The sequence below is a fragment of the Scylla paramamosain genome, chromosome 17, assembly GCF_035594125.1.
Source record: "Scylla paramamosain isolate STU-SP2022 chromosome 17, ASM3559412v1, whole genome shotgun sequence".
NCBI lineage: Eukaryota > Metazoa > Arthropoda > Malacostraca > Decapoda > Portunidae > Scylla > Scylla paramamosain.
This window is the reverse complement of record NC_087167.1, coordinates 5,147,501-5,167,500: the sequence shown is the minus strand read 5'-3', so window position 1 is coordinate 5,167,500 and position 20,000 is coordinate 5,147,501. Positions and strand designations below refer to the sequence as shown.

The 20,000-nt window shown below is 38.2% G+C and overlaps 1 protein-coding gene across 3 annotated transcripts; it reads left to right on the top strand.

The window, feature by feature from the left end:
- The first annotated feature begins 4,610 nt into the window (after positions 1–4,610).
- LOC135108360 (uncharacterized) lies at positions 4,611–19,111 on the top strand. Of its 3 annotated transcripts, none has more exons than XM_064019274.1 (11): positions 4,611–4,843; positions 7,634–7,705; positions 8,005–8,176; positions 10,214–10,408; positions 10,980–11,094; positions 12,430–12,499; positions 14,090–14,222; positions 14,907–15,033; positions 16,440–16,568; positions 17,278–17,429; positions 18,073–19,111. In XM_064019274.1, exons 2-11 carry the CDS (start codon positions 7,642–7,644, stop codon positions 18,239–18,241), a joined length of 1,326 nt encoding a protein of 441 aa, XP_063875344.1. In that variant the 5' UTR covers positions 4,611–4,843; positions 7,634–7,641; the 3' UTR covers positions 18,242–19,111. The 3 variants fall into 3 exon arrangements, with proteins under 3 accessions (XP_063875344.1, XP_063875345.1, XP_063875346.1); XM_064019275.1 differs by lacking the exon at positions 4,611–4,843 and adding an exon at positions 4,851–4,874; XM_064019276.1 differs by lacking the exon at positions 4,611–4,843 and adding an exon at positions 4,949–4,988.
- Positions 19,112–20,000: the final 889 nt, after the last annotated feature.

Sequence of the window (20,000 nt, the reverse complement as noted above, 5' to 3'; positions counted from 1 at the left end):
TCTCTCTCAATACTCATTTGTAACACAGGAACAATTTCTATCCCAACAAAATAATCATCACCTTGAAGGAAAAGAAAACTGATAATACTTAAGGGGAAACTTTTTTTTTCTTACTACTGTGCATTGTAAGGCTGCTGAAATAATAGGAAGGGAAGAAACCAAGGACACAACAAGCAAAAGAGAGAATTACGATGCGTGGTGTTGGTATTCCCAAAGACGTGCTGTATAACCCCCTTCCTCCCCACCACCCACCCACCCACCCCTGGCATGTTATCAATGGCGACATTCATATACAGAACGCGAGGGAATGCTGGTAAGTGAAGATGGGAGTTGTTTACTGTATATTTACAGTGACTTAACCAATCAGCGGGCTTATCAAGATCTCGACGTGACGCATATGCAAATATTACTACCACTACTACTACTACTACTACTACTACTACTACTACTACTACTACTACTACTACTACTACTACTACTACTACTACTAATAATAATAATAATAATAATAATAATAATAATAATAATAATAATAATTCAGCTATCGGACTTTGAAGTGGCATTTCAGCCCTACACTCCCAAAAATCCCATTGTCTTATCTAGATTAATTTTAAGAGGTTCAAGTGAAGGTCATTGTGATTTTGAAAAGCCTCTTCATAATTTTCGTGAAATTTCTTAAGGTTTGTGTATTGCAGTGGAGGTCATTGTGGTTTCCAAGGCTTTCTTTATGATTCTGGCTAAATTTAACAAGTTTTCTCTATTACTAAAGATAAAAAAAAACATCATATTCCAACTAATCATCTCTTCGGCCTTTGAAAAATGGTCCATGTGGGAATCAGAATTATTCACAATACGAACTTAAAATGTAGGTATACGTATATATTCTGTAGACAGGGACATTGTAAGTGATTGCAAAAAAAAATAAATAAATAAGCAACAGCAGACTCTAAAACCCCTAACTAGGCTGTAAGACTTCGCTACAGTACATTGCTGATAGTATGAGAGAGAGAGAGAGAGAGAGAGAGAGAGAGAGAGAGAGAGAGAGAGAGAGAGAGAGAGAGAGATGAAACAAAAGAAAAGCAAATAGTAACAGACAAATGGCCTTACAAGAGAGAGAGAGAGAGAGAGAGAGAGAGAGAGAGAGAGAGAGAGCTGGTTACGTCCTTTGCTTTACTGCGCAGAAGAGACGTAACAGGAGGATGTTTTCGTTGCGGCGCGTTCCCAGAGGTGTGGGCGCGACATGGGAAGAGGCCAACACACGCCTCGGACCGTGATAAGGCTGACAACTGGGATTTTAGTGGTATAGGCCTGAGTTGTCCTTGTGCTTATAGGGATCTTGTTTCTTTGGGTTTTGTGAGTCAGTGAGGTCACCAGGATGAGCTTTGGTGAATGAGGAATGTATGAATGTAATGCTCGCTTCATGATCCCTTGACTTCCGTTCCTTGGGTTTAGTTAGGGAATGATGCGACTGGGATTTGTATGAAATAGTAGTAGTAGTAGTAGTAGTAGTAGTAGTAGTAGTAGTAGTAATTGTATTGGTAGAAGTAGTTGTTTCTCTCTCTCTCTCTCTCTCTCTCTCTCTCTCTCTCTCTCTCTCTCTCTCTCTCTCTCTCTCTCTCTCTCTCTCTCTCTCTCTCTCTCGCTCTTTGTGTGTGTGTGTGTGTGTGTGTGTGTGTGTGTGTGTGTGTGTGTGTTCGCCAGTGTTTTCTTTCAGTTTAGCGATAATGTAAAAAATAATCTTTGGAAATCACTAAGTACTCGATTTTGCATTTGCGCACTTATTTTGTGGTGGAATGGCCGCCTGTCTGTTTGTCTGGCTGTCTATCTGTCTGTCTGTCTGTCTGTCTGTCTGTCTGTCTGTCTGTCTGTCTGTCTGTTTGTCTGTCTGTCTGCACCACCACTCCCTTCCTATGGTGAAGGTGAGGTGCAACATGAACGCTGCACGCTGTCTCTGGTCAGGCAGCTCTCATCGCCAGCTGGCGATGAGAAAGAAGCTGAAGACCAGTCACTTAGAGGAGAGAAGTTAATGAGACGAAAAGCTTTTGATTCCACCCTGTCTAAAAGAGCGGTTTGAGCGGAACACCCCCACCTCCCGGACATGTCAGAGGAGTTAGGTGAGAGGTATACAGCACAAATAAATTTAGTTTGAGAGTGACTTTGTAGTTGTAGCCAGATGGTGGAAAACTCGGAAGATTCAAGAGCGTGGGCACGAGAGCAGGTTATAGCTTTGGATTGAAAATGAGGATAGAGAAAGTGGGAGGAAACAAGAAACCCTTCTACCTCCACGTTTTGCGAGCTTTGTGGTATCCTGGATGCAGTCAGCCTTCTGTGCCAGCGTGGTTTCAAGGCCCTTTCAAATGTCAACACCACAATGCACTGCCATAATCAAACGGGTTCTATCATTCTTTGCCTTGTGTCATGACAGAAACATTAATATCAAAGTTTGTGTGGATTCCATCCTACATCAATATCACTGGCAGTGACAACCGTTGATGCCCTTGCTAAGGCAGCCTGCAATTTGCCTCTTTCTGACAATAACACATTGGAACGCTACTGTCTGCACTGCCCTGAGCTGGAAGGTCTGCTGCCCCGTGGAGTTCCGCTTGTTGATGCGTGCCGCTACCTTTTTGATGGCTGACAACCTGGACGTCATTCTTGCACGTGTCCCTGGATTTGGTGGGTGCTGACTTCCCTTTCCCCGTTATTTGATTTAATCATGAAGCCTAACAGCATCTCTATACAGCACCACAACGCGTTCCGCCACCACCGTCACAAGCACCGTCGGCGGCTCTTCGGGTCAGGAGACCAAGTGGTGGCTGCCAGGCTTCGTTTGGGCTGCAGACAAGTGTGGCAAGTTGCCGGGGCGGAAGGCGCGTCTCATTGCTCTTGCCCTCTGTGTCACTCCTCCAACAACACACTGGACCATTACTACCTGCACTGCCCGGACTGATGACACAGGTGTGTCAGCATCTGAACCACGACACCTAGATGAAGCCCTCGTTCAGTTCCCTCGTCTTGGTGGCTATTAATGGATTGCCCTACGCGACTCATTTTTCTCTATTTATATTTTTTTTTATTCTTCCTAGTACTGTTGACTTGCATATTAGGTTGTCTGCCTACTAGAATATTGTTAAATACTTACTTTCTGTGTTGGAATGACGCCATTGAGGGCGCAATAAATTATTCAAAACAAAATTAATTATCTCTCTCTCTCTCTCTCTCTCTCTCTCTCTCTCTCTCTCTCTCTCTCTCTCTCTCTCTCTCTCTCTCTCTCTCTCTCTCTCTCTCTCTCTCTCTCTATATATATATATATATATATATATATATATATATATATATATATATATATATATATATATATATATATATATATATATATATATATATATATATATATATATATATATATATATATATATATATATATATATATATATATATATATATATATATATATATATATATACGCACACACATCTACATCTACATCATCCTATCTATCTCTCTTAATTATCAGAGTCGCGTAACCTTCACAATAGTACTTCAAATTATCCAATCCTAGGTATGTGGGCGACCTTGGTACAACCTCCGTGGGAACCACCCACGCTGCTGGTAGTGATTAGGTTTATGACATATCCAGGATCACGTATCCTACACTAACTGTTGCGCCTTTAGCGTCACAAGGAAAATTTACAAACATGGTGGAAAATGTTTTGTGTGTGTGTGTGTGTGTGTGTGTGTGTGTGTGTGTGTGTGTGTGTGTGTGTGTGTGTGTGTGTGTAATTTCTCATCATCATCTTCTTTATCATCATCATCATCATCATCATCATCATCGTCTCAAGAAACAAGACACGTTACTGAAAGGAACATTATTTCTTTTCCCGGATGTAGCCACAGCTGGGGGTCTCACCTTAGGCTACAGAGCTGTGAAATTATGCTAAAATCAAACGGCTAAATATAACACAGCTGTAATGATGAGGTGCGACAGCTGCATTCACACAGGAAGGGTCCGCTGGTGTAGAGGTCGCCGTGCTTGGCCGAGGGCGCTGCAACACGTGGCCGAAACGAGTTGGTAACGTCTCTGACTTTGCCTTGGACTTGACCGAGCTTCCACATCGCTATTTGTATCACGTCCATGATTTTGTATGAAACAATTCCCGAAACTACACGTCGCTAGCGTGCGTGTCACGTGTTACCATTATACACTGAGATAAGCTTACAGCTATGAGATTCGAGGTTCCTATGGACGGGTGGTGTGTAGAGTAGGTGACGCGTTTTCTTTCGCGCTGCAGCATTTGTGTAATGGTGAAATTTGAATTCAAGTAACCTTCTTCACTCGTATCTATGTTTGGTGTTTCCCTCAAGCGCCTGACCTGCCAGGAATTTCCTGACAATACATTACAATCGACAGAGCCATAATGCAATATGGAACTGAAGATGTTATGAAAGCGCTAAACGCAGTGGAAGTAACTGTGATAGATTATTAATTTTGACTGTTGCCCATGACTGTACTTAAAAGAAAACAGCTGTAGCCTTGTAACATGGCTCGCAAAGATGCATTAAGCCAGCGAGGTTGCTGTGCCCACTGGCTCAGTGCGAGTTTCCTTGTATTGCATTGGAGGACCCGTACTGCTGGTGGAAGTGCACGCAGTTGTTACGACACAGTATAATAGCTTTTTATCCTCCAGTTCCCATCAACAAAGATAGGCTCTATCTCTCAATGTTCCCATAGTAGTGAGGAGTGTCATGAGCATGCACGTCTGGTGTTTCTCAGTACCTGCCTTGACGTCGCCAGCCCAGCTGGGGTAGAATTAGCCCTCTCACACGACTTAATTTATTGACGGTAACCTGCACCCCTTTGTCTTAAATCTCACGTTAGTTTATTTGTAACTTAGTCTCTTTCTGTCTTTTCAGACTTTGTGAATTACAGCCGCTCTTCCTTTTTCCTCATCTTACACAATATAAAAGACGTTAACTTACGAATGAAGGTGGAAATGTTTAAGGTTCTGCATCTCAGAGAGAGAGAGAGAGAGAGAGAGAGAGAAGTAGCCTTCCAAATTAGGGCTGACTAATCCTTGACCTGCCATATCATATGCAATTTTTGTTGACGCTTTTTCTTTTTATATTTATTTTATGCAGTGTGACCATGTGCTATTTATATCAGCTTTCATCTTGTTAGTGTCAACAAAAGAAAAGAAATGACGTGAAATGTACGTACATATATACACCTTGGGGTGCTGCAATAATTTCTTAAACATAAGATATTATTTAGAAATGTAGACTCCTACACTGGTGTGTGTGTGTGTGTGTGTGTGTGTGTGTGTGTGTGTGTGTGTGTAATCAAGTTCATGTCCCTTTCCATAATTACCTACTTTTCTATCTAACTTAGTCCAAAGTCGTAGATATTCTTTGCACACACCACATTCCGTTTCTGTCTTACTCCAGCTACTAGCGTTTGTAATGTCATTATTTACCTAGTCTTATATACGTACTTGTAGTGTGCAGTGTCTGAACTAAAGAATATACATTTATCCAGTTTTCTCTTTACCTGATACATATTCCTCACCTCAATCATCTTTTTTTTTTTTTTTCAGTCTCTTCAGGTGTCTTCATTTCTATGGTAGAAGCTATACAATTTTGTCATTCAGATATCTCTCTTACCGTAATTCTTGTGTTCTTTTCAACCATGTGTGTGTGTGTGTGTGTGTGTGTGTCTGTATGTCAGTTCTCATCGATGTGATTCCTTTGAATGATACGCATTCCATGTTGAATTACGCATTCTACTCATTGCAAAGACATACATTGCGAATGTTTTTTTTTTTTTTTTATACTGTTAGTGTTAGTCTCCTACTGTGATGTTTCAAAATGTAATACAAAGCTTTTCCTCAAGTGGACTGCTGGCATTTTCCACGGTAACGTTAAGATCAAACGAAAACTGGTAAGCTACACAAAGATTACACACTTTCAACACCGGCTACGTATATGCGGGTAACGTAATTCAACATAGGCCACGTAACATTCGAAGGAATCTCACTGTTAAGAAGTAACACACATAGAAGTTACAAATGAACTTCACCATACTTTTGATTTTCTCCCAGCGTGTGTGGACTGTGTATGCTTCCCTCACCACCTCGCTAGCCACTCATACTCGAGTTCATTCATTCCAAAATTTTGACCGCTTTCCTGCCTCGTCGCATATTAATCTCCTCTTCAGTAGTTTCTTCCATATTGCTAGTAAAGTGAGGAGCATGCAGTCCATTCATTCTTTCATGTTTCGCTTTATTGTAATTCTAGACATTATTCGAAAAATAGTATTATGGAATCTCTCTCTCTCTCTCTCTCTCTCTCTCTCTCTCTCTCTCTCTCTCTCTCTCTCTCTCTCTCTCTCTCTCTCTCTCTCTCTCTCTCTCTCTCTCTCTCTCTCTCTCTCTCTCTCATATCAGGCAAATGGCATACAGTTTGTTGTTGTTATTATTATTATTATTATTATTATTACTATTATTATTATTATTATTATTATTATTATTATTATTATTATTGTTGTTGTTGTTGTTATTATTATTATGAATCATATATATATATATATATATATATATATATATATATATATATATATATATATATATATATATATATATATATATATATATATATATATATAGTTTTATTATTTATCTCTATAGTACAACCATAAAGAATCCAGCAACCTTCAGCATTCACTTCCTTCCACAGTGTTTTGCACTTCCATTCTTTATGATATGCTGGCAGTTTAGTAACAAAACCTCAAACATGGTAGATTTTTAGCAGATCAGAGGACACAAGGGAAAGTGCAACATAAACACAGGGGAAGGGGTGAGGTATTACTCAACTTATGACCTTGATTGTACATGTAAGAAAAATTTAAAAGACCTCACCAGTGTTGCAGGTGTTGCACTTGAGCTCTGATTCAGTCCTTCAGGAAGTAGTTTTTGTGCCTCCTCTTATGGGAAGTACTTTTGTATCTCTTAAGGGGAGATTATTTTTACATTTCCTTTTGTGTGAGCAGCTGAATATATCTGGTGAGAGAGAGAGAGAGAGAGAGAGAGAGAGAGAGAGAGAGAGAGAGAGAGAGAGTAAAATATATACTTATTTTGCAATATATGTAGTTATATTAATCTGATTCAATATTAAGAGACAGTTTCCAAGCTTCATAAAATCACATATTTCTAGAATAAATCAAGATATTGAGTAATTAATGATTTTCATCTCATTTGGAAACTATTCTCCAAAACTTAATAGAACATTTCATAATATCCAGAAGGTAATGAGGTTGATGCACTTTAACTAATGGAATATTAATGGTTTGCTTTAGTGGTAGTCCAAATTTGAATAGGTTTGTTTATTTGCAGTGACAGATGGTAATGTCTCTATTTGCTGCTGGAAATTTTTGTTTATGGCATCCTGCTCCTATTGTAAAAAGTAAATATATGAATAAATAAGATAAATTAAATAAATAAGACTAAATAAATAGATAAATAAATATATGTTATCCCCACCACCACCACAGTTACCACTACCACTACCACCCACCACCATCAGTCCTCTTTAACATGGCATGATTAATTTATTTGTACTTATTTGCCTATCTTTTCAGAAGCAATCATGAAGTTCCTCTTGCCTCTGTTCCTTGCTGGTCTGCTGGGTGCCACCAACTCTCAGGTGCCTGGTAAGATGACATTCCTCAATGTGTTTTGGCCCACACTTATAGATGTTGTTTGAGATTTATTAGAAGATCTAGACATACTTTTGTTGTATTTCATTTATTTTTTTATTTATTTATTTATCTAATTGTTTGCTTCTCTTTTTATAAGGAGTCTTTATATCTCTCCACCAACACTTAATTCTTTCCTTCAACCCTTTCATAATCTTTTCCTCCTCTCATAATCTCCCTTTTTTCACCTTCCATTTCACTTCTTTACATGAGTCCCTCCCCTCATGACCTGCACTCCTTCCTCCCCCATCCAGAAGGCTGCATTGACCCCCCTGGGAATGGCGAGATAGCTGACCTGGTGGTGATGGCCATAGAGGCTGCCCGGCCACTACTTGAGACTGGCATCCCATCCCTTGGCATCCCCCCCATTGATCCCTTTGGCCCCATCCCTCCTGTCAACTTTCACATTGATGTGAGCGGCCTCAGGTGGGTATCACTATTGTACTGTGCTCTGCTCAGTGTACAGACTTACAGTACATGACCACAAAAGTACTAAAAAGGCAGTACATTGGTAGGTGTGCTGTATATTAGGAAACAGAATTAGGTGGAGTTCTTACTTTTCCCTAAATATATTTTGCCAAATTATAGATGTGTCTTATACTCTTGTGTGTCTTGTACAGTGGAAAATATGGTAAATGAAATGCCACTGAGGCTGAACAAGGAGGTGGATGAGAGGGTGTGCACTCTGCCAGCCAGTCTTTGTTGACAACTGACATGTCTTGATTATTAATATATTTTTGGAGTGGATAATAAACACTAAACTTTTTCTAGTTGTCCTTTCACATTTTCTAACATTACAAGTGTAGTCCTGTGCTGTATATTGAGTGAAATATTGCCTGACTATGTGATATTTAAAGCATGGGGCCTAGATGTTGTGTATTGACAAGTGAAGCTCCAGACACTCAAAGAAAGTAAGGAGCCTTGACCTCTCTCTCTCTCTCTCTCTCTCTCTCTCTCTCTCTCTCTCTCTCTCTCTCTCTCTCTCTCTCTCTCTCTCTCTCTCTCTCCTCTCTCTCTCTCTCTCTCTCTCTCTCTCTCTCTCTCTCTCTCTCTCTCTCTCTCTCTCTCTCTCTCTCTCTCTCTCTCTCTCTCTCTCTCTCTCTCTCTCTCTCTCTCTCTCTCTCTCTCTCTCTCTCTCTCTCTCTCTCTCTCTCTCTCTCTCTCTCTCTCTCTCTCTCTCTCTCTCTCTCTCTCTCTGGAATGTTGTCCTTCCTTTAGGAGCATCTCCCAAAGGACAGGAGAAGCCCCACTTCTTATCCAGACTCTGCCTCCTTTCCTTTTTCAAGCACTCAGTCTCTGTGAGCATCTTTTTCACATGTGTACTCCTTTACCTTATCTCTCCATCTTCCAAGTGGCCTATGCCTCTCCCACCAGAATCTTCAGTTTCATTCACATTTTTTTTAGAACTTATTTGCTCTTCATCCTCTCAGTAAATCCTTACTTTCACCCATTCCACTACTGCATATTTCTCTCCACTTACACAAGTACTCATGCTGCATATTTCATACATGTTTTCATTGCCCTCATTTTCACATCTCACTCCATATGCTCCCCTCAGATATGATAACTCATTTTCACAGCTTTCCCTCTTGACTGTTGTGCTCTGTTTCACATCTAACAAACTGACTCATATGTCAGTGCTAGCAAAAGAATACTTCTGCCTCAAACATAAGGAGATATTGCTTGATAAATTAACAACAGTAAATTAAGATTTCAGTGACTAATTGTAAGAAATTTATGTAAATTACTATACAGTTTATAGAATAGCTGATGGCTGATTCTTGGTTAGTTATTATTCACAATGGTGTTGGTGGCCCACGGATGAATGCAAATGTTTAGGATGATGCTGTGAAAATTCTTTTGCAACAACTTTTTTTGCCTTGTGGAAAAAATGTGTGAATATGCACATCCAGAAATGGTGAAGCAATGATTACTGGGGAGCGTTGTGTGCCTTGCTGTTGATGGGGTGTCTGGTGTTAACACAACCAAGTTCCTCACTTCCTTCACTTCATCAACCTGATTATTTCCATTTGTGTACTTGAGTTGTTTTTCAGTCTTCATCTCCAAAACATGTCATTTACTTGCATTAAACTCTATTGACCAATATTGTCATTGTGTGCATAAATCTTACAAATCTTCATGTATTTTTCTGTTGCAGTCACAGACATTTATATTTGTCTTTCCCTATACTAATATCATCCACAGACTTACTCAGGGGCTTTCTGGCAAATTTATTCATAGAATCATTTTGATTTTCAATTTTGTTATAAATTGGTACATTTTAGAAAATATGTGTACTGTCTAATAGTGTCTTTTTCCATTGCCAGCTTACTGCTGTTGAGTGCCCTAAACTTTCACTTTTGTTGGCTGTCCTTAGAATGACTAGAATATGCACTGAAGTATTCTAGCCATTCTTCCTTTATCAGCACAATATCACATCCATCCTCTTTGTCTTTCCTGCAGGATGGATGGGACTGTGTCTGAGACACAAGTGAGAAACCTTGCCCAGTTCTTCATCTGCTCTCTCAACATTTCTGTCGGCATATCACAGAAGTTTGCTGTTGAATTCCGCCTTGATAATTTCCACATGGATGGGATGTACGATGTTGATGGACTCATCGCCGGCCTGTTCCCCGTTTTTGGGGATGGAGGTTTCACGTAAGTTAATGGATGGGAGACATTTGAAAATTTCTTCTTTCATTGTTTCTACATTCCAGCATCATCTTTATTTGAATATTATATACTGAACTTGCATGTGCACCCTGTGATCTGTGGCCCATCTATGCTGGAAAATAATTACCTGCTTGAAGATTCCAGAAGTTTTAAGTTTGAAAAAAAATATATATATATTATTTATCATTACAATGAGTACACAGTTTTCTATACTAAGCAAAGGATGACTGGAGTTCATGTTCAAATTTAATGTAAAGAATTCATTCTGAGATGGACAAGTAATATGAATAATATTATGTATAATATATTGATACAAGGTAAGTATTAAGGACAAAAGGCACTCCCTATAAAAGAGAATGCAGGTAAATTTTGTCTTTGAAATTTGAAGCATCCATTTATCTCTGAAAATATGACAGATGCATAGCACTCCAGTGCCTGCTTTTGTCCAAGAGGTTTGTTTTAATGGAAATTAATAATTTTATTACATTTTTTTTCCATTTTGTAATAGGAATGGCATTTGTTGGCTCAGACATGTTTACTTGTTTGATGCCCTCAGGTTGGACACATATGACACAGGTTTCTCTGGAGGTGCCAAGGTGTCTTACAATGTCTTCACTGATCACATTACCCTCAAGGATCTCACCTTTGATGTGTTCTTCAAGGACCTGAAGGTGAGCAGGGGAGCTTTCTAGATGTTGCTTTCCAGTCCTCTTCTCATTTGTTGCAGTCTGTCATTACCTTATCTAATCTCTCCATTTAATTTTCAATCTACTTGTTTACTTGTTCTTGTTTCTTACCTCTGATTTAGCATTCTGTGAATTGTCATCTTGACTGTTCACTACACGACATTTTTATGGGAAAGGCATCTGTGTATACCTCTGCTTATTTCACTGTTTCCACTATTTCCTATGTAAAAAAAAGAAAAGAAAAATGACAAAAGGAAATTTGGCAGCTGATTGATATGTGCACATGAAGCATTGTTTAAATTTTAATTGATTTATAAAATTTTCTTTCCACTCCAAATTGATAATGAGTGACATGAATTATAGAGTTATGTGAGTGTGAGAATTAGTTACCTTGAATATAAAAGCCAAATTATGACTAGAAATATGATCAAGATGAGCTTAAACAAGACAAAAACTGTATAGGGTAGCAGTGAGGAAGGGATGAATGAGTTAGTGGTCATCCATTCAGTACTTAGCAGGTAGCCTACAGTGGTATATTTTTGTATTTCTTCTTTTGCTAGTTGGTAGATGTGAACAGTGTGAGTCTTGCTAGTTGTGAAGAGGCATTGTGGTGCAGGTAGAGTACAGAACCTAGAATTTATGGCACCACCCTGGTGTTGACATAAATTCATTGCATGTCTGTCTTGCTTCTTTCTTTAATACATTTTTGAGAAATCACTTTTTCATATGTAGCAATGGAGAAAGAAAGACTTGTGGAGTGTTGGATATTGGATGTGGTAATATAAGATGTTTTAGACACCCAGAAGACAGGAATGACCAAGATGATAAAAAAAGATACACATACAGCAACAATATACAGGTGTGTAGTGGATGCTGTGTATGAGGAAAAGGCTGCCTATAGAATGGAAGACCACAGTGACGGAATACTTGAGAGGGAGGAGGAGAGGGTTAGAGTGTGTAAGAGTAAAGTGTACAAGAACAAAGCAAGATTCTTTTGCTGTAGCTAGCCCCTTGAGGAAGCTGTAAGTGAAATGAATCAGATTAAATTACTTCAGATTCTTGCTCTTTAAATTTCTAGTATTTCTTTGTGTCATAACATCTCACAAAACCACCACAATTTCCCTGCCATTGTGAGATTTTTTTGCACATACATCATACATAGGCCAGATGATGCCAAATTTGGACAGCCTTGAATATAGCACATTCAACATTGGTCTTTCCTATACATACACTTCCATATTTGTTGTATGCTTGTCTTGTTAGTACTTTCTTATGCTTTTACAATCTTTCAATCTTAACCTTAGTTATTTGGTTTTCCAGATGGAGATGGAATGCATAAATGGCTGTGGTGACATGTCTGACCTTATCAATGGGGTCGTCTCTCAGATTGGTGAGTTGTGTGTGGAGTGAGGAGTAATACTTGCAGATTGAAATGAAGAAGTGTGCAGAAGGACTGGTGTTGGAAGAGAACTAACTGGTTAAGTATTTAATGTTTGTATATAGCAGTGGAGGCCACCATGGTACAGTGGTGCCACATGCTCCTGGGGGCTGAGGAGTCTTCAAGCATACAAGTTTGAATCCTGGCTACAGTCTAAAGTTAGGAAGGGCATCCACTCTGGGTAATGTCCCTCAATTGCCAAAACCTTCATTATGAGGTAATGTTATATCCCTGATAGATTAAGGAAATTGGATATAAAAAAAAAAGACAAGAAAAGAAAACCAGTAGGGAATTGCAGGGAAAAGTTAGGCAAAGGTGATGAATGCTGGTGGGGATTAAGGATGTATGGCTGAGTGAGAGACCTTTCATGCCTCATGTACCTTGACTGTCCTGCCACTGCACTAGGTCTCACATATTATTTTCCTTGGATAGTTTTATCTTTGGATCATACACATTGTTTTTCAGGAAGCTAGAAGGTTAATGAATGGCATTAGATCTAGTTTCAAAATGTCTCTCATCATTGTGTTGCACTCAGCCCTGCAGTTGTTGACAGTAACTGTTCTGCTACCTCTGAAAATCTGAAACTGAAAAGAAAAGCTTGCACAAGACACTTATTACTTACAACAATGTGTCCTGTGTGTAGGGAATGATAACAAGATGCAAATAAGCATTAGGAAAACTGTAAGATATGTTGAGAGCACTTAGTATGATCATGCAATGCATGAATAATTTCATTAGTGTCACAGTGGAATTTGTTAATAAGCCTGTGTTTTATTGTGCTATTGAATTTGATTATTTAATTGCATTTGATATTTGTTTAATTTACATTTCTAGCAATTCATGGGGTTTTGGAGACAATGATCATGTGTAAATAGTGAATTAATATTCTCTTGATATTTTGGCTGATCCAGTGAAATCTTTAAACCTGCAGGGCTTTGGAAATCTGGTGTAACAATGTAATGCAGTAGAAAATGGAGATATTGTTTTATCAGAAATCTAAAGTCTTTGCAAGGTTATTTTTTTTTCCCATGGAAACAATAAACATTTAACATTGTGATTTTCAAAGGAAAAGTGGAGAAATTACAAGAGCATGCTATGGTATATTTTGCCTTTGTTTATATCTTCATCCAGTTTTGTAACTATATGAAGCATTAGCTATATGTGACGGTGATATAATACTTATGAAATTTAGATACAAATCAGCTACAAATTCAGTGAAAAGAAAATCAAAGTAAAACAGAATGTAGTAAGATATCTGTCTTGCAAATGTGAGTCTACTGGATAAAAGTGTTCTTTTCAGTTCTTAATAGTAACTGTAGTTGTAGTTGTATCATCATCAATGGCAGCACCAGTAACAACAGCAGCAAAAATAGTAATTGTAGTAGTAGTAGTAATTTCACTTATACACAGTTACTCATGTCAGATATTTGATTCAGTAGTTGCTCTTTTCCATTCTGAGAAATACCACATGAAAATTATCCACAAAATCTCAGATCTCAGCACTGTCTCCTTAACCTGTGCCATCCTTTTTCCTGTGGTCAGGACCAGCCGTCTTTCAAGCTGTGTGGAATGCTATTGAGCCACCTCTTGCCAGCCTGATCCAGGATGGCATCAATTACATCCTCAAGAACATTTCCATCTCTGATGTCATTAATCCTGATCAGTTGGATAAACTGTGAGTGAAGGGAGGATGAGAGGGAAGAATGAGCAGCAGAAGTATGTATTAAAGCATCACCAGCCTTCATCAGACAGCTTTTCTCATTATGTACTGCTAATCTGATTATTACTTGCTACATTCACCATTTATAATCTGCTGGATTTTATGTACAGTCACCCCTACATTTAATGTACAAAAGGGGTCAGTAACAGTCCATTAATGGAAAACACAAGACATCTTGCAAATTCTTTTTAGCAGATAAAGCCAAAACAGATAAGTCATTTAACTTATCTCAAATATACAAGAAATTCAGCCTTGACATTTGCACATTAATGGATGCACATAAAGCTAAAAGCTAACCACATTCACACAGCTTACAGTTGGATACCATAGAGGAATTAGCAGCCACCACTTGAAATAGATTTTTAAAGATTTTGTTTGGTTTTGTTCTATTTTATCTTTTGCAGACTTTCATCTGATATGCTTGATAATTAAAGATTTCTTCCAGTTAGTAATATACATATCAAACATATTGCATATGTTAAAGTATATGAAGGTATTAACTAATTTCCAACACAAATATTTAATATTTTTTAAGTTAAAGACATAAGAACATAAAAAAAATAAGGGAAGCTGCAAGAAGCCATCATGCCTGCACATGGCAGTCCCTTCCAATCTTTTATGTACCAATGACCTCCTCAGACACCCCATGGACTTGGGTAATGCCAATGACTTTGTTGACTCCATCATGGGCGCTGTGAACAATGCCATTGTTGTAGCTGACCTGGATCCTGCGCTGCTGCCGGAGACAAGCCTCAACCTGGGAGTGGTGAGTCTTTTAGTGGAGTATTTTCATATTACATGGTTTCATAAGCCAGAGAAATACGTGTCTGGAGAAGAGAGCTTTAAACTAATTTCTCTGCTAAAAAAAAAATAATAATAACAATAGTAAATAATAATAGGTTAAAAAAGAGGAGAGAAGTTTTAGGTGAAATGCTACTCTCTTCCTTTTTTTTTTTTTTCTTTTAATTTAGATGAAGATTTGTGCATCTTAGTCTACTGAGATATCATTGAAGGTATGCCTGTTTTTGTTAACAAAAGGTTATCTTCATATGATGTAAGTTACTAACATTGTATCTTGAAATTAGCAGAGTCACAGCTGAAGATTGCATGTAGATGCCTTTACACAGCTTGACAAAATCATGAAAGAGGACAGTGTAAGCCAGTCCTGTGTGGTGCTTGTAATAGTGTCTCATCCCATCCCTGGCCATTTATCATGTGTATGGAAATGCACATTCATTTGTGGGAGGCATCATAAGTAAAGGAACTGCTGTAAGAAACCACCACGCTTATACCTGCTCAAATTGAGGCTGATTATCTTTTAAAGAAAGGAAAATCAAAAAAACTACTCAGATATCAAATTTATATAAAAATACTTTAAGTGAGTATTTAAGGTTCTTTATTGTCATGAATGGAGTGTGTCTTCCCATGGATATTATCAGTATGACTTCTGTTCTATGAATGTTGGAGAGGAACTGAGTTATATTTAAGAATAAGGGGGAGGAAAAGTCATGAATATTAAAAAAAATATATATATATATTTTCTTAACTTATTGTTCATTTCAACTACAACACTAACAATCCTCTTTAACTGGGGACATGATCACCTTCCCCTCCCCTCCCCCCAAAAAAAAAGGGATAATGTAGATAAGTGAGTTCAGTAGGCATACTTGTTATCCTCATAACCTGCACAGTTCATGCATGTACCATATCATATTGCTACAGATGAGACACAATCCTGTATTTGAAACAACATCAAACAGACATGTGGGAGATGAAACACTGATACAGTGACAGCAGAGAACACAGGAAGTGATTTATGGCAGATGATAAGGGATGAGTCAGTTTGGACAAGTTAGTGTGTGTATGTAGAGTGCATCTTGATATGTAAATATATTGTGTCCTTTTAAAGTATTTGTAAATAGAAAACTTATAAATCAGGAACAATGGCAGTTAAAAAAAATTTCCATTAGTATTTTTATATTTTGTTAGAATTTTATCTGTAAATGCAAGTTATGTATTCATAAAGTGGAACAGAGAGTAAAATTATTTTATTCTTAACTTTAGAAAATCAGGATTTGTATGCTCATGATTTAAATTTAGGCATTGATTGACTAAAAATTTGGGTGCCATGACACTGAGTTTGTGTGATAGAATGTACATTTTGCTTTCCAGGGAGAGGCTGTTCTGTATGAGGGCCAGGTGGAGGGTCTGTCAAAGATGTATCGTGGTGGCACCTGCACGCTGGACAAGGTGGCCAGCTGGGTGTTCCTCTATGCTAACCTTGCTGATGAGAACCTGCAAGTGAGTCATGGCTTGCTTCACTGCTGCTGAGAGTTATTTTGAAGAGCTAATTTACTGTGAATTATGTTGTTTTGTGTATACTAAATCTTTTTTTGTCTCTGTACATTTATCAGTCTCTCTTTGTAGGCATGGCCACATATTTAATTTTTTTTTATTTATTATTTTCAACTGGGTTCCTGCACACATATCCATTGAAAGAAATGAAAAGGTGGATGAAATGGCCAGAGCTGTTGCTTCTTAGCTTGCCTCACCTACAAATTTTTTCTTGTCAGTTTGTATCTAAATCATTCAGTGCTGCTTGAGGGCACAGGTGGTAGCTGGTAAAGGTCCCAGCAAAGATGGGCAAAATTACAACCAAGGTTGTGTGGCCTTGGGCAAATCTTCTTATATACTGGATCCTGGAGGATGCAGAAGTGAATAATTGATATTGACCCGTCTTTGGACAGGTTTCACGTATTTATTATTCATGTTATCATATAGCACTGTTTCTAGATTTTGTCTTGGAAGCACATTCTCAGTTTATTGTAATCTCTCTCTCTCTCTCTCTCTCTCTCTCTCTCTCTCTCTCTCTCTCTCTCTCTCTCTCTCTCTCTCTCTCTCTCTCTCTCTCTCTCTCTCTCTCTCTCTCTCTCTCTCAATTATTTTTGTATGTATGCTTGTTCATCTGCATGTGTTTGGCCATATTGTTCTATTTTCTCTGTTTTTGCAGGTTCACTATCAGGCTAATGTCACCTCAGGCTCCACCACCTCAGTGGCCACAATAGGCGCCTCTGTGAAGATTGTAGAGGCTTATTTGGTGGCACGAAAAGACACATTTGGTCTCACCACAGACATCGATCAATTCGTTGTCACTGAATTTGGGTTTGTATTTTCAAGACTTCTTAGCAGAAAATCTAAATAATCATAATTTTCATAATCATCATCATCAGTATCTGTGTACATGAGAGCAGTGGGTGATTCCTTGAAGGACTCCAGCAACTAGATAAAATTTTATTTATGAGAACAGGGATTTTAAAAAGGAGGCATGTGATTTGTCAGCTGAGTTTAATCACAATGCAAGTATTGAAGATGGCATTTGGGAAGAATTTTAAAAATGGTGATACCTTTATATGTCTTGAGAATGTAGTTATATGACAATGGCAATAAAGATAGGCTGCATGTCACTTTCCACAAGTGTGATATGAAAGGAAGGCTTTAGAAAGTTTCTGTAATGGCAATGCAACATGTGAAATGAAAGATTTGAATTGATCCATAAGTAAGCTGGAATTTTACAGAGATGTAGTATGTCTCATATCTTTTGTTGGAATTTTGTACATAGCTATTGATGAAGCAAAAACTACAGATATATCAAAACTCATCATCATCTTCATACATCTTCCATAATCAGTGTAGAAGGTATCCATGATATTTGTAATTAAAGTAGGTCATTTGATTGGCAACAGTACATACATACAAAAGTACCACATTCATCTTTACTCACAGTCACCTTTGTCACTGTCAACAGGAGGATTGATGTTGACATTGATGGTCTGGGACTCCTTGGATTCATGCTGGAGCCACTGACTGAGGGTGTGATGAATCTGGTGAGGGATGAAATCACTAATATACTGGAGACAGAAGTCAAAGACCTCCTGCAGGATATCCTTGGGGAGACACCCTGGCCAGCACTCTGACCGTCCTGACCGTCATGCTTTCCACCATGCAGTTTGGCAATACACAAATGCCATTCTGGTAGTTAATAAATATTTAGTGTCTGCTGCATATATGAAGGGAACTGTGTCCCATTTTATATCTCAATGTGTATTGTATTTTCAAGACTTCAAGACACCAAGTCCTAAGACTTGGTGTCTTAGGCATGCATGAAAGAGATTACATATATTCCTTCTCCTGAAATTTAAGGTTATTACATACTTGTTTCTTCCTTGCATGAAGTTAGACTTTTCATTCAATTCTTGATAGCTCAACCTTTGTTTGCCTTCCTACTTGCATAGAACATATTGCACTGGCAGATAATAGTTGGCACACATGTGTGTTCAGAGTCAGATTATGGATGTAGCATTGCTTCCTTTGTGTGACATCAGGCATTCCATGAAAGTTTCACTTGTATTAATACTCTGCAAGATTATGTTTATTTTGATCAATAAATCCAGGTTTTTTTGTGTTGTCTATTTCTTGTTGAAATAGTTATAAGATCTCATTATAAGTAGTTTTCCCTTCTATATAGTACTTTGGAGTATTATAATTTAGTTCTTTATCTCACTTCATTGAATAATCCTTTTCTATGACCTGTTAATTCTGTGCTTTCCACTGTATACTGTATACTGTATATCCATGCTGGGATATACAGTAGAACAACCACCTTGAATATCACCAACTTATTCTAGTGTCATCATTCAGGCTTGGTCTTCAGATGGCTGTGTGACTTGGATTTTACATTCAGTTTGCAGTTTTCTTCACCTTCTGTTCAAGGAGGTGTTTGTGAGTGAAATAAAAGGTATGAATAATAGCGGAAGCTTTGCTTTAATAATAAAAATAAAAATAACTGTTTTAGTGTGAAACACCTCTTGTTTGCAGATGATACTGTGTTGTTGGATGATTCAGAGGAGAGATTTAGGCAGCTGTTGGGGGAGTTTGGAAGGATGCAAATAAGTAGAAAACTAAGAGAAAGTGAAACTAAAAATAAAGTATAAGTATGACAAAAGGTAGATGGCATCTAGAGTCACAAGTTCTGGGTGAAGGAATAGATATAGAGACTGGAATGAATGAAGCAAGGAAGATGTGAGTGAGGGGTGAGTACTGAGTTTGGTTGTAGGATGCATGGAATGAGTGCAGAGAGATGAATGCATAAGAAGTGATACTGACAGCTTTGTATGTTGTTGAGACATGAAACCTGGGAATAGGGGAGAAGAGGAGACTGAATGTGATAGTGATGAGCAGTGTAAGGAACATGAATGGAAGAATGCATATATGAGCATCATGGATTAACAACTGCATGGAGTGAGAAATGGGGAAGTGTTGGAAGGGAGCTGGTTGATTGAACAGAGCAGGAAAGTTATGAAGGCCTGGGTGTGAAGAGAGGCTGGAAGGGTTGCTTGTTTGAGTAAAGAAAAGAAAAGAAAAAAAAAAGAAGGAAGGTGCAGGGTGGAACAGGAGCAGGTGATTGGCAAGATGACTGTATGAGTGGTACAACAGTAAGGGAAAGACTATGAATAGAACTATGGAAAGTATGAAGAGAGCTTTAGATGCAAAGGGATGTTCTTGTTGTAAGGAAGAATATTTGCATGTGATAGGGTAAAATTTTCTTGGATTCATTCCAGTTAGATGAGATGTGCAAAGGAGCACGGGTCAGTCTGTTATGGTGTGTGGGAGGTAAATCAGTTCTGCTTTTAGGCCATGATGCAAAGATGCATGTAGATTTTGCTGATGATCATT

Excerpts from the sequence above, each read along its gene's own strand:
- LOC135108360 (XM_064019274.1), top strand. The coding sequence starts at position 7,642 with ATGAAGTTCCTCTTGCCTCTGTTCCTTGCTGGTCTGCTGGGTGCCACC. Across the intron at positions 10,409-10,979 it reads TTTGGGGATGGAGGTTTCAC|GTTGGACACATATGACACAG; the intron begins GTAAGTTAATGG and ends TGATGCCCTCAG. Across the intron at positions 11,095-12,429 it reads TGTTCTTCAAGGACCTGAAG|ATGGAGATGGAATGCATAAA; the intron begins GTGAGCAGGGGA and ends TTGGTTTTCCAG.